The 14,381-nt window shown below is 40.4% G+C and overlaps 1 protein-coding gene across 4 annotated transcripts in view; it reads right to left on the bottom strand.

Annotated features, from left to right (window-relative positions):
* The window catches only part of DNM3 (dynamin 3), a 176,284-nt gene that overhangs the window by 54,841 nt on the left and 107,062 nt on the right, over positions 1-14,381 (bottom strand). For all 4 annotated transcript variants that reach the window (XM_032192785.1, XM_032192782.1, XM_032192784.1 and 1 more), the window contains exon 16: positions 10,773-10,882. In XM_032192785.1, coding sequence (XP_032048676.1) covers positions 10,773-10,882 — 110 coding nt within the window. The remainder of the gene's footprint in view (positions 1-10,772; positions 10,883-14,381) is intronic.

Below are 14,381 nucleotides of genomic sequence, written 5' to 3'. Positions count from 1 at the left end.
ACCAACGAGTATCAGACCAATTAAGGATGCCACTTTTTCCAAAGTTAGGTCCTTTCAGAGGACTCTTTTTAGCTGTTAGACATCATCGGTAAAAGGGGAAAGAAAACAATGACATTCAGACATATTTTTTTAAACCCTTCTGATGTCTGCCATAACAGTAAGAAAACTGGGACATGTTTAAATAATACCTATTGCAAGTCATTAATAGAATTAGATAAATATAAGCATTATGAATAGGGAATCACTTAATGGAAGAAAAGAGAAAGAAGGAAAAATACAGAATATGTAGGAAGGTGGTACTTGTAAATTCTCCAATAAACAGAACAGATTTTCCCCTTACGGTTTAGCCATTAGTTTCCGAATTCATAGTCTATATACAGACCAGATTGCTATAAATTTGTCAGCCAACAGTCTTTTTAGGAAAGGCCACAAGCTTAGCTGACAAAGGTTATGAAACCACATTTTGCTAGATCTTAAAAGCTGCACAAGAATCAATCTTCCATTGCAACAAGACTGTTTTCTTTCCGTAGCAAGCTATGGAGAAGAGAGAGTCAAGGGTGGAAAGAGATGTTGATAGAGGTTACTTAACCTTCAAAACCAGCAACAAGCAGCGGTTCTTCGGTTTTGTTATGCAATTGAAGTGGTGATTTGTGCCATGTATTTTGAGAAAAAAGTGTGAATACCCTATAGAACCAGGAGATAAAGCTATTAGCATCACTGCCTAAATATATTTCTGTAGCATTCAGGGTCTGGTGGGATTTCATCTTCATGCTTCCGTAATCCACCTGACTTGATGTAGTCACTGCTCACAGTATTTCTTCTCCCTTACTACCAGTAGCACCAGACAGCTCCTAGCCCTGCTTTTTAGGGGCAGTCTCAAGAAAAACATGTGTAGAAAAATTTTTATTGAATGGTAGGAGTTCATGCTTGAGCATGAAGACACCATCACACCGACACACAAAATTAGCAGTCGTGAAACCACAGTATGGCAACCAGAGCATAGCCACCTGCAAATAGAGGGAAAATAGAGACTGCATTTAAACCTGCAAGCACTAATGGACACACTGGGACTTCCTGACATCAGTGACAACTCTCACAAAGCAATGGCAGCACCCGAGCAGGCAGGCAGGTGTGCTCAGCACAAAGCCCTGCACCATTCCCTGAGCATCCAGGCTGGGGATGTCTCCTGGGCACGTTTCAGTGCCATGCAGGGCAGCACAGCTGTGTTTCCTGCCAGGAGGAACCAGAGCACAAATTGCATCCCATAGCTTAGGCAAAGCCACTGGCAGAATGAATGATTAAAAACTCTATGGATCTTCTATTGATTAGAAATTTAAAATTAAACCTTCTCCTCCTCTGACTCCAAACACAATGATCATGCGTTAAAGCAAAGGGGGACCTGGACAACCTCTTCAGATGCCATTATCTTGAATCGATGACAAAACCCTTGAATTTTAATCGATTTACAATATTGTGGAGCTCTGAATCAACATTTACTGCATAAAAGAAAGGACTTGATGAAAACAAAAAGAGGAGCAAAATGAAATCGCCAGGGAAAAAAAAAACAAAAACAAAAAACTTAATTTATTGTTAGAAGAAACTCTTACTGAGATAAGTTTTTTGGCTAAGTTAACTAAGCAGCTATAACTCTGAAGGAAAGGGAAGCTGAGATGGTAAAAGGGTAGCCTCTGAAAAGATGACTAAAAATAACAATAGAGCACATAAAAGCCATAAAACATTGTGATAGGGAAGTTCCAAAAATACTTATCTGTGAGAGCAAAACAACTTGACACCAGCTTGTGACAACATTTTTTCAGAATTGTCGTGTTATGTATCAAACTTCTTGGCGTTTTGTGACTTGCTACAGCCAGCGTAGCTGTGTGAGATGGGATTTTCAGCTGGCCACTTCCAACACAGGAGAGCTGGCAGCCCTGCATTCCTGTGTCCATGTATATCAAGAGCTTTCCTTGGTCTAGGGGCACCTGATGACCACGCTGCTCAATGTCTCCAGCCCTCCTAAGCCTCTCTCCCTGCAGTGTCTGAGAGCTCTGCAACCATCACAAAGCAACACAGGTTTCAGCTTCGCAGCATAAATGAGGAACTAAACAGCATCTGCTCCGAGCTGGAGCTCCCAAGGAAGCTTGCATTAAGGCAGGTAGATGGATGTGTGCTTCCCAAAGCAGCTTCCCTTGCTACTAGACTTCCTTTGCCTTTCTTTCTTCCAGAAAGGCTGACAGGCACAGGAACTTTTCAAAGGAAAAAAAGCCAAAGCAACTCCTGAAGAGAGTTTGTCCTTTTTCTGTTCCTAGTGGAATCTTACAAAAAGCGCATTAACATGTTTTACTCATTAGGAAGCCATTGGCATCTCATGGAAAGCTGTAAAAACGTTCTTGAAAACAACTCAACTTTTCTGTTTTGTTCTGCCTTCTACTTTTTAAAGCTGCTGAAGATAGCAGCGCAGGGGAACAGTTACTACTCAGCCCTCACCTACTTACTCCATATGGAACAGTGAGGTCACACTCTCATTGTCATCTCTACAGCAGCCACATACTTTTGCAAGAGTGATATAATACAGGATACCAAGAAGCAAAAAAGAACTCGCAGCTATACAAGCCCTGTTGAAATTCAGGAGACTTTAAAGCTCAGGGACTGAAGAAACAAAACAGATACAATAAATGGGAATATGCCTCGTCGTGCAATCTGCATGCCACATTTCCCTTGGATATTTAACATTTTTAAAATGTGAGCAAACAGGGGAGCTGTGTGCAAAGCTACATGCATGTACCACACCTACCTACGCAGCTTCCTCCTGTGGAGTCTCATCATTGTAATTAAATATCCTGTACGGTACATGAAAATAAACCTATAGCTGCCTTACTAGAGATTAAAATATTTTCCCCCTCCAAGAGTGGAAAATACACAAGATTACTATTTGTTGTCTGCAGGTTTTGCTGTAGCCTAAATACACAGGCCTCAAGATGTGCGTTCCAGAAAAATCACAACAGAATTGCTCACGGTGATGAGTAACCAAATGGACTAAAAATGTCATTTCTGATTCTGGGATGGTTCCCTCCTCGGAACACATCTTCTCTAGACCAGAGTCTAGAGACCCATGACTTGAGAGCCCAGCAGACACCCAGCTGTACAACTTCACTTTACCACTAGCTTTGTTTCCAGCACTCTGAATTCCTTTCCCCCATATATTTCAGGGTCCAGAGCAAAGTATCTAATGCAGAAACGGCCTTTACATTGTGCATAGCTACTTCTTTAACCCCTCCCATCACCGAATAATCCTAACAAGAACAAGCCATAACAGAATCAGGTATCTGAAAGCATCCACAAGGGAACAGGAGTGCCAGGTGAGACTGAACACTGAGCCCAGTGGTGAGTTACTGAGATTCCTGTCCCACTAGTCCCAAACCCTGGCTTGTCAACGCTACATAGGGAAAGCTCAATTGTGTATGTAAAAGCAAAGCTGTAGGATCCGGGACCAACAGGGGACTTACTGCAAAGTGGATATCACAAAGAACTTTCTGGATGTCTACTACAGTGGACTCAACACCTGCTGGTTTCCCCCTGCAGTGACTGCACATCAAAACTGTTTGCTGTCTGAACAAATGCTAAACCTCAAGACATAAAATAGCTTTTGTAACTTCTTAATATCAAGATAAGATTAAATATTTAGCTTCAACAAACATGGAAAAATTTTAAAGGCAATTACTGTATATACATTACAAATCCAGTTGATATGCATGCACATAAATTAACACATATCCATATATACATAGCTTTTAGATTGGGTTGGATCTGGAATATTTCAGTAGACAAAGCTATATTATTATGTGCAGGTTATTATTATTATATATACTTTTTTTTTTTATTTTTAAGAGAGAAAAACAAACCAAGATTTAATGCAGATGCCCCTAAACCTGCCAATATATAGGAGGAGACAGAACTGCAATTAGAGAGCAAGAATATTATTGGTTTTTTAGAGTGGTGCCTTTAAGCCAATTTAACTTTAATCCTACGAAGAACACAAAACACAATGAACTTAAACAGTGACACTGAGGTGAGCAAAAGTACTCGCAGACTGAAAGACACATCACTATTCGCCTTCATGGGGATTACAAACAATTGTGCTCATCACCCAAAATCCTTTTTTGGTGAACTTCTGATCTTTTATTAGGACACATGCCAAATTAAAATGAACACCAAATCTGGAACCAAATGCAAATTGGCCCAATTTTATTCCACAACAAATGCAGAAGATTCAGTTCTTACTTAGCTTTGATTTGACTGAAAATTAAATCACACAGAATATGGGCTTGGTAATTAGTCACCTAAAGCGAAAAATGGAGAAAATAACAAAATCCAGGCACTGCAAATATACGTGCACAATTGAGAAAGATAATCCCGAATGGAACTCCACTGTGTATCTTCTGCTTTTTTAATGGGCAGCTCCACTTGTCTAACCTTAGTCTCAGCGTACCATGTAGCCACCTGTAATTCTGCAGCAGCAGGTCTGACTGTATGCGCTATTTTTCTCGTGAGAGAGCTCTACTGGAGGCTCTGTAAATCATATATTTTAAAGAACCCAAACTGGCCATCTGCTATGAGTTAACAGCAATGACTAACATTTTCTATCAAGGCGTGCCATTTCAGATCAGTCCAATGTGAATGTTAATTAAAATTAATTACACAAGTCTCTGAAGACTTTTTTCTTAATATCCAGAAAAGCCAGAGAGACCATCTCAGAGACAATGCCATGAAATAGCAGCACTTAAGGTTTTTGCCGTTAACTCATGTAAGCGGTCTCCCAGAAGCATAGGGATGTTTTCAAGTTTGCACACAAATATACACACAAACAAGTTTAAGGTGAAAATTAACAGAAGAGATGCTGCCTAGCATATAGCCAACCCCGGACAATGGAATTTCTGCAGTTCTATATGTAATCCAGAACAGAAATGCAGCCAAAACTAACAGCACGTAGGCCAAAAGCTGCAGTAACTGGCACAAAAATATTCCGTAACTCCCTAGAGAAGAAGGTTTGATCATTTTTGTGGTAGGGGATGGAAGCCTGTTTTGGAACCTGCCCTGCGGGCCACACAGACACAAAAGCTGCTCCCAGCTGTCAGAGCCTCGCCACGCACAGAGGGAGCATGTCTACGGCTCCAGCGCATGTGGCAGCGGTGGCCTTGGTGGCCTTTCGGGGTCACAGTGAGCCAGCAAGGAGTTGTCCTGCAAGCTGAATCACCTTTACCATGACTTGATCCATGCTTACACCACCTGTCTCTCTGGTAGGTGTCACTGATGTTTCAGATGTCACAGATGTTTCAGTCTTTTCAGGAATTTTCTTCAGGTATCACCCCAGATTTAAGATTCAGGTTTGGCATTGCAGTTTCTTTGCCTGAGCACCACCCTTTGCTCTGTAATGCCAATTTTAGACCTCAATACTCACACCACCTATCTACCATCCTGTTTCATTTATCATACAAAGAATTCTTCTCAATAATGACAAGAATGAAATATTCCGGATTTTATTTCATTTTACTTTTAATGGAATAGAGATGGGGGCACAAGGGCTAGCTCTTGTTCGGGTTTGTGCATTTCTCCTACTCTTAAATATCGTACTCCCCAGCTCTTATAGCTTGTTTACAAACCTCAGCAGCTTTTTTCTTGATTTCATTTGTGTAGCTTGTTTTTTTTTTTTACTTAACTAGATTCTCTTTCTTCCATTTCTAACAGAGAGGGCTGTGACTAGCTCACAGTCCAGCTCTTCCTGGGGCTTAGCTTTCTTAGCAATTCAAAAACAGTAACTAACATACATCTCATCTTAGGCTTTCTCCTTTAGCCTGGCTTCCATCCAACACCTCCCTGACCCGGTCTCCTTTCACTAGTTCCCTTTATTTTGGCTCCTTACCAATTTCCCTTATAGACACATAGCAGTTAACCAGTTGTTGTCTGTAAGAAGAAAATCTGTACTTAAATTTCTAATGCACTTGGAGCCCCAGGGAAGACTTATGCTCCATCATCTCCTTCTAGGGCAACATTCAGCCAACAACAGGTACCCAAAACAAATACTGTCGTACCTCTCACTCGGTAGACATAGTGTACTTTCCTGGGTCCTAGCAGACAATGCAGTTTCTTGGGCTGTATGATTCCTGACACTGTGTGCTCGGGAGCCAGTAGCTAAAATTTATCATCTGGCAGCTATATCTCCAGTCCTATTGGGTGCCCTCAAAGCTTTCTTTTGATGGCTTTGCCCCTTGGCATTCATCTGTTTTTGAGATTAGTGATCTGTTTGTCCAATAAGCCTGCCCCAGTCAGCTCTCACGCAGAGATGGCAGCTGTCACACTGCTTCACAATTGGTGAGGAGCGTTTCATTTTCAGGGACCTGTTCTTGTGAAGACAAGCAGAGGAATGGTTTTGGGCTTTGAATTCATTCCTCACATCCTACTAGGATACAGAACCACAGAGGAGAGGAAGGTAACAGGAAGGTAACATGGTTATTCTGCTTCATCTGCATCCTGGCAGGGCAGGGAAGTAGAAGAGCAAGGAGACTTGATGCCACCTTCTTGAACAGAGCTTCCTGCATAAGACAGGCTACTGAAAAGCAACCGTTACACAGATCCTAAAGGGAGGCACATTTAAGACTATAGTTCTTGTCCCAAACCATAGTATTTACTTAAAAGAAAAAGTGCCAATCACTGGATTTTTTTTTATGGGAAATACATGAGGAACAGGCAAAGGGAAATACTAAAAGCAAAGTAAATTTCCTAGGATGGGAAGAAGTTGATTTGTTTGTTCTTGAACTCTGCACAAGCGTCTCACACATCCACCAGTTCTGACACAAAAGGTGAACCTACTGTGTGTAAGCATGTGCCAACAAAATCCTCTCTCCTCCATTCTTAGCTCTGCTTAGGAAAGTCAATCAGCAGCTACATCTACAAATTCTGCCACCCTTCATCTCCTCACACCACCAGGGAAAAATCTCCAACTGCCTTGTGTTCGCACGAGTCTCAAGAGCTGGCTCTGGTCCTTGGGCTCCTGCACTGGTGCTCCAGCCCTCTGGGAATACTGGGCAGTACTCAAGGGCAGCATCCTTACTGCCCAGAGAGGAACAGCCAGGATTCAAGCCCTTCACAAAATTTCTCAACATCATGCTCTGAAAAGGATGACTGTACTTTCTATCACTCCGCTTCTCACAAGAGCGAGCAGAAAACCAAAACAAATAAAAAAACACACATGCATTAGAATTTTTCTACAATATGGTTATTTTCAAATACTTCGAATACATTTGATCTCTTTTCCAGTCTAAATGACTTGCCAGCAGCTTACTGTAGAGATAGAAAGGGAAGAGAAAAGGATGGTCAGCACAAAGGAGAACTCACTTTCTTGACAGACTTCGGTTTAGACACATACTGCCTCACCCTGCAGCTCAACTGCAGTTGCTTAGAGGCAGATTCACATAGACGGATGCTGCCAAAAACAAATCAGGAGTCAAAGGGCACTTGCTCTAACGTGCTTGGCTTTAATACCCAGTGCTGGTACGGTAAATGAACTAGAGGAGTCCATCTCCAAAGGTCTTTCTTGGTGTCTATAAAATAAGTACACAGACCCACTCAAAAATTTTAAATAAATTAAGTTTGCCAAAAAAAACAAAAACTCTAAACCACGCCTCCCCACCACATCCCCGCTCTTTAAGCAATACTGTATCTATTTCACACCAAAGTTTCTCTTTTTTATCCCCCCTTTTCCTTTTTTTTTTTTTTTTTAATATTTTAATTAGAAAGTAACAGGAAAATAATTTAATTATTTCACAATGGAGGGTTTTCATAGCCGTGCAATTATGTTCGTTTCATGAGAATTTATCTTCACTGTGAAATCAATCATCACAGTCTCCATTTACTATACATTACCAAGTCACATTTGATTCCTGTCAGAGAACTGTTGACTTCTGCAGTAAATCAAAATGACAGATACTGTTAGTTTCCTTTTGCCTCTATCCCCAAGCCTCCTGACTCGAGATGGTTTTTCCTTCTATGCAGTGAAATGAGGATTTTCCTGGTAACTGTATTTCAGAACTGGAAAGGTTTTCATAAATGGAAAAAATGCAGTGCATAATCCAGGAAACTATTGAAATGTACAGTATCAGAAACATATGGCTGTAGCAAATACCTATGCAGTGAGGGGCTGGGAATGAAAATGAGAACAAGCTGATTAAAGTTCTTCTCCGACAGAGACTTTGCTTGAAAATTAAAATATTTTAATTGAACACTAAGAAAGTTTGCACAGTCAAGGAAAAAAAATCCCGATAGATTACAGAAAAAAGAGATAGAGAATAATCTCCATGCTATTGTCAATCAAGCCAGAGTAGATGATTTTGCCTTTGTTCTTTAATGACCTACGTCTAACTAGTAAAAAATTTCCATAGCCAGAACCCTCGGTCGGTAAACTCCGAAAAAGAAAGCTGCTTTCTGTCCCAATTACTAGGTTTTCAAAAGGAACTAGAAACTAAGTTACTACATGAATTTTGGAAAAGTAAACAATATTTAGTCCCCTACATATTCAGAAACCAGATCAATACATCAGCAGAAAATAAAACGAGGCTCCTTACTTCAACAGATTTTTACCATTTCCATGTTTCAGTTTCCCTAGGAAAGGGGGAAAGGGCACACAAGTCCCCAGCTGAGGGCTGATCATTTCACTCCAGTTGCAGTATCAGAGAATCACAGAATGGTTTGGGTTGGAAGGGACCTTACAGATCCCTGCTTCTGCTGACACAAACTATGAATTTGGGAGACAGGGAAAGCAAAGTGATACTAAGCTTCTTTTCATCGGTTTATGCAAGAAGGCAAATCTTGAAAAACAGAAAATCATCTGTTTCACGGTAACGGAGGGATTGCCGTTGTAATGAGAACAATAAACGCTTCTTCAAGAACAAATTCTGCCTCCTTTCAAGCTGGAGGACTGTCCTCATCAACAGCCTCTCCCACGGCAGTTATTTTGTCATCTTATCACTGTGCTGTCATGTCTTAACATGCCCATATAGATAGAAGGATGTTTTTAGAGCAGCTTGCAGACGCTTTAAGGTCTGCTCACAGCCCGAACGGGCGGGGTTATTGCAGACATGGCAAACATTTTAGACATCTGACTTTGAAATCCTTGCTGTCCAGTACGTACGAAGATCTGGAGAAAAAGTGCAGCTATATAACACCCCATATCCCAAATTTGCCAATGGAAATGAATGCTTCTCTTGGATTTTCACAGCAGTTCGGCCATTAATATTTAAGATGATGAAAGCATTTGAACGTTAACCAAACTAAGGAGAAACATCAAGCTATAATTAACAGATTATAACACCAGGACAAAGTTATCTTTCTTGACCGAAGTATATGCAATAGCAGGATGATTCATGAGTATCTATATCAGAATAGCTTGAATTACATTATTTTCCAGCATCTGAAGATCATATAAGCTTTTTCAAAACATGAACAGTTTTTCCAAGTGTTTTTCTGTGCTCCAGAAATACAAGTGGTCAAGTGTTTGAAATCTTATTCCCAGCAAGTATTTGAGAGACATACTTTCAAAGGGCATTTCTCTGGCAGACAATGTCCACATGTGGGTTAGCTGAGATGTCAGCAGATGTAGGCAAAGCCTCCACAGGGCCGTTCAGAGTGAGACTCACGTTGCGTCCTCATGTTTCTGGAGCCAGCAGAAACTTGACAGCCCAGAAGCCCTGTCCTTTGCTTTTACTTTGCAGGAGGGAGGGGCATTCTTTGCTTCTGAAAGGACTATTTCTGGCCAGTTCGGGAGCAACAACAGCTGGCTCTGCAGGGAGCCACATCCAGCCCTCATCAACTTGTGCAACATCTGACTGGATTGCCTTGCTTTGGTGATTGAGGGGGGGAGTGGGTGTGAAGGGACTTAGCAGAAAAGAAGAGGAGAACAATGGCATCGATTCATGTTACCAATAGAAGTGATTTTACTTATTTCCCTGAAAAATCATTTCTAGAACTTGCACCTCATCTGCTGAAACGGAATTCCACCAAGCTAGCTGCAAATGTAATTCTTTTCCTCAGTAATAAATCAATGAAAATACTGGTCACTGTATTTTCTGTTTGTTTGTTTGCTTGTTCTCATGTTTTCTGGACTTATTTGTGCACAGTTATCTGAATTGGCTGTGCCCCCTCAGCAGGCTTCCACAGAGTGCCCAAACCACTTAAATCGGAGGATGGAGTCTGGAAAAAAAAGGGTGAGTCAAAACACTACAAAGCAAAGATTCTTGTGAATTAGAGAGGCAGAGGAATTTCATTTGTTCTCCATTCAGCTGTATTTAAACCCAAACAAACAATAGAATGACTCCGAAGATTACAGGCAAGCAAGTTTTTTCCACTGGAGAAAGTGGAAAGCAATGACACTTTTGTGATTTACACCAGTTAAATCTTGTCACAAGGTACAGAAGTCATGAATGTTTTGGTAAGCCTAGGAGATTGCCAAACAAAACAAGAATAGGATCAGGAGATGATTATTCAGCCCTACAGAAAAACTAGATGACTAATCATGGAGCTGTTTCACCCCACGAGTGGCTAGGAGGACACTAACCTTTCATCCCATGATTATGCAACAGCAAGGAAGCAGATAAATCAAAAGTATCAAGATCTTTGTTCACTCCACACAGTGGAAATACCAGAACTGCAGTCCCAGTTATTAAAATGCTTGGCCAGATGCACCTTTATAGCACTATCTGCAGAACAGCACATTCTCTTACCTCTGCTCTGTGTTAAACAACGCGAAGATATGTTTGCTAGACATGAAGCTCTTTTCAACATCACGCACTTTCAAGTTGTCCAGAGGAAGCATATACTTCTTCTCTTTTTCCTAGGAAAAACAAAATAAAACAGATTAAACCAACCAATGCTATGTGATAAGTCTCAAAGAAGCCTGATACCAGCATGCTCCGTTTAGTCAGCAATGCCTTTGGGACATTTATTATAAGGAAATATCCCAAACTGAAATGTCTGGTTATCTCTCATCGACATGTCTGCAACAGAAATGAAACCTCAATTCCAGTTGCTTTTCATTAACCCTATTAAAATGTTTCCTAATAAAAAATAATAATTAAAACTCCATCAGCAATTTATAAATATCGACATTTATTCTTCTTCATTCCTTTGATTTCCAAAAATAAAAGGGTCAAATTTAACTAAGTAGAATCTAATCAATCCAGAACACTCATACCAAGTCTGTGTAGCAACTGGAGTAACCTGTGATATGAAATTAATCAGTTATCACTTATTTTATGCTGGCATTTGTGCTGGCATTTGCTGATCCCAGGGATAATTTTCTTTTCACCAGCGGAAAATACAAAATCATAGAAAAAACAAGGTTTTATATATACTGTACATAAACAAGACTGACCTCCAATCTAACCAGCTCATTTATCCATATGGCAGGAATAATCTATTCACTATTGCTGTTGTGAACTCCTTTCTCATTTGCATCACAACTCTAATTTACAGCAGTCTCATCAGTCAAGTTTCACCTTTTCTTAGTTTCTTGCTTCATGACACTCTAAATTAAGGACTAGTGACACCCTCAAGCTACTTTATGTGGTCAGAACAAAAAAAGCACAATGATTATAACTTGTTCCTGTTGTGTTAGACTTCCTTTAAGTCCTCTCACTGACAGATAAACCACAGCAAAACTCCAAAATAAATCACCAAAGGAAGAAAGCTGAGGATTCTCTCACAGTCCCTTACCTGCCAACATGAAGCAAGACTGCCTGGCCTCCATCTAGCCATAGTTAGAACTAGCTATGAAATCTAGCATCCAGAGCACTTGCTGGAGAATTGCGAACAGGGACATTATGTGGTTGACTCAGGTGAGAAACATGCCTGTGATAACGCTTTATCGTACCCTAAGACAAGGCAAAAGGGCCAAGCCTAGCTAGGACCCATTTTTCTCAATACATATTTCCATGTTGTTTCCAGAAGAAATACACAAAAGCAACTTCCACTGCAAAGAACTGAAAGAAATTCTAGCTAGACTGGGATGTGTGTGCTGGGAGGGCAGAAACAATTTAACTTGGCTAAGCTTCAGCAGATTGCAAAACTAAACTAGCTGAGAATGTATCTAAGAGTGAAACTATAAAAATATTATAGTGATGTGTCCAACAATGGCTCACTTTCCTAGACAGCTTTATAACAGAACTCAGTAGAGGAAAAAGCATATTTCAAAAGGGCATTCTGGTAAAGCATGGTTTCTACTGTCTTGTTTTGTTAAATACAAAAGTTACGAAATCCAGTGTGGGAGTATTACGTAAAAAGTATCTGATCTATCTTCAAATTGCCTCTGGCTTAGCCATCCTAGAAAGTATGCCCACAGAAGATCACATATAGTATATTCTGCACTCTCCCATCTACCAAGAATTCTGATGAAGGAGTCTAGTTCTGTGCCAGCCTCCAGCTGTTTGTCAGAGCTCACGTCTGTATTCTGCTCGCATGGAGTATGTGCTCTCTGAGCCTTTGAGATCAGCAAACTGAAAGGAGAGAATACTGTCAACTATTCAGTAAGAGTTACCACTGAGAGAAATAAAATTAAGCAAAGTAAATTAGCAATTTACTAACAAAAAAAAAATAAATGAATAAGTAGCAAATAAAACTAAATATGGAACTTATGCATAAAATACATACAGATAAAAATTAGGAGACATGCACTGTCCTCTAACACTGCCTTTGATTGACGTGATCTGTTTTGATATTATAAACTTATGTGCTAAATAGTACTGGTAGCATTTAAAAGGTAACAACACATTAGCTTTGCTGCCCCGACCAAGTGGCCCACACTTGAAAAAATATTCTAATACATAAATTGAAAACATATTAACATTTGGATTAAAAAAATCATATTTTCCAGTTGAATGCTGGACTACATGATAAAATATTTGGGTTTGATTTTAAGCACTTAGGACAGATAATAAAACACGTTTTAGGCAGAAAAGTCTATGCTATTTATGCCATTGTAACTAAGAAAACCAGATAAGCTTGATTTTTATTCTTTAAGTCAATCTTTCATTATTAGAAAATTTGTTTAGAATCCTTTACTATTCCCTTACCAGAAATTTATAAGTTTCTGCTAAGTGTTTATTCTGACAGACACGGTTTACTGATAAACCGGGCAACTACAGATGAGTAAAAATAGAAACCAATGAAAAAAGCTATACCAAGAATCTGATTGTCTAAACGAAAATTCCAGAAGCAGGAAAGTTTTATAAACGCTTGGTGCCAAACTGTGAGAAAGTGTTTCTTCTGTAGCCACCAGGAAAAAGGAAATGCCTACTGAAGGCTAAGAAGTGGTTGGTATTTATTTACATGGCCTCCTACCCACATGCTGAGACAGCGCAGTTTCCAAGAACGGGAAATCACAGGGTGCCTAGGCTTGAAATCCTAACAGAGACAGCGTGTCACATACGAGAGATCAGACCTAAGTATTGCTGCATTCCAGGAGAAAGGTATTACTGCAGCATTCAAGCATGGCAGCGAAACCCAGAGCAACGTTTTTTCCAAAGAAAGAGGAAAAAAAACGTATGTATACACACACACAGAGCATGAGCTAATTTAACACAAGATGAATGCAACAACATTTCAGCCTCAGCTCAATTAATATCACGTTATGGCTGGGCAAAAATTCTCCAGCCAGCACTGTATCTGTGCATGTTTCCCATCCGGAGAAGCTGACAGCGTAAGAAACGGGGAATGTACGAAGCCTGGGAGGAATGGGGCTAGGCGCACTTCTACAAGTGACGACATGCACATAGCTGTGGGTCCAGTTTGTCCCCCTCAGCATTTGTTCTTTTTTATTTATAGATTTTTATTTTTATAAAGGGGCAGAGAACTGAAGCATGACATGAGAGGAAAAATTAAGCATGACATGAAGGGAAAAACCAGCACACGCTGATCTCATGTCCACAGACTTCGCTGCTCTCTTTCCTATGCAGTGTAGAGGAGCAGAGGGAAAAAGTGGGAGGTAGCATGGCCCATTCCTGTCTCCATGACATGAAAAAAATCCCCATAATGCACTTTAGAAAAACAAACCAACCTGCTAGCCGGGGAAGGCCTTCTGACCCTTGAGACGATGTTTCACCACTCGTGGGCATAAGTAGCACTCACATCCTTAATGGACTAGTTCTCTCCTGCCCTCTGACAGGCAAATAAGCTGCCAGGAACTGACAGCATGATGTAAATATGCCATATTACAACTGCCCCTTCCCTTCTGCAGTGTTTAAACATACTAAAAATAAATACTGCTGAAGTCCAAAATGGCACAAGGGATGCAAAAAATACAAAGGCAGCTCCCTGCCCCCAGCACGGGCCCAGCC

Source organism: Aythya fuligula, chromosome 8 (assembly GCF_009819795.1).
Source record: "Aythya fuligula isolate bAytFul2 chromosome 8, bAytFul2.pri, whole genome shotgun sequence".
NCBI lineage: Eukaryota > Metazoa > Chordata > Aves > Anseriformes > Anatidae > Aythya > Aythya fuligula.
This window is presented reverse-complemented; position numbering and strand designations above follow the sequence as displayed.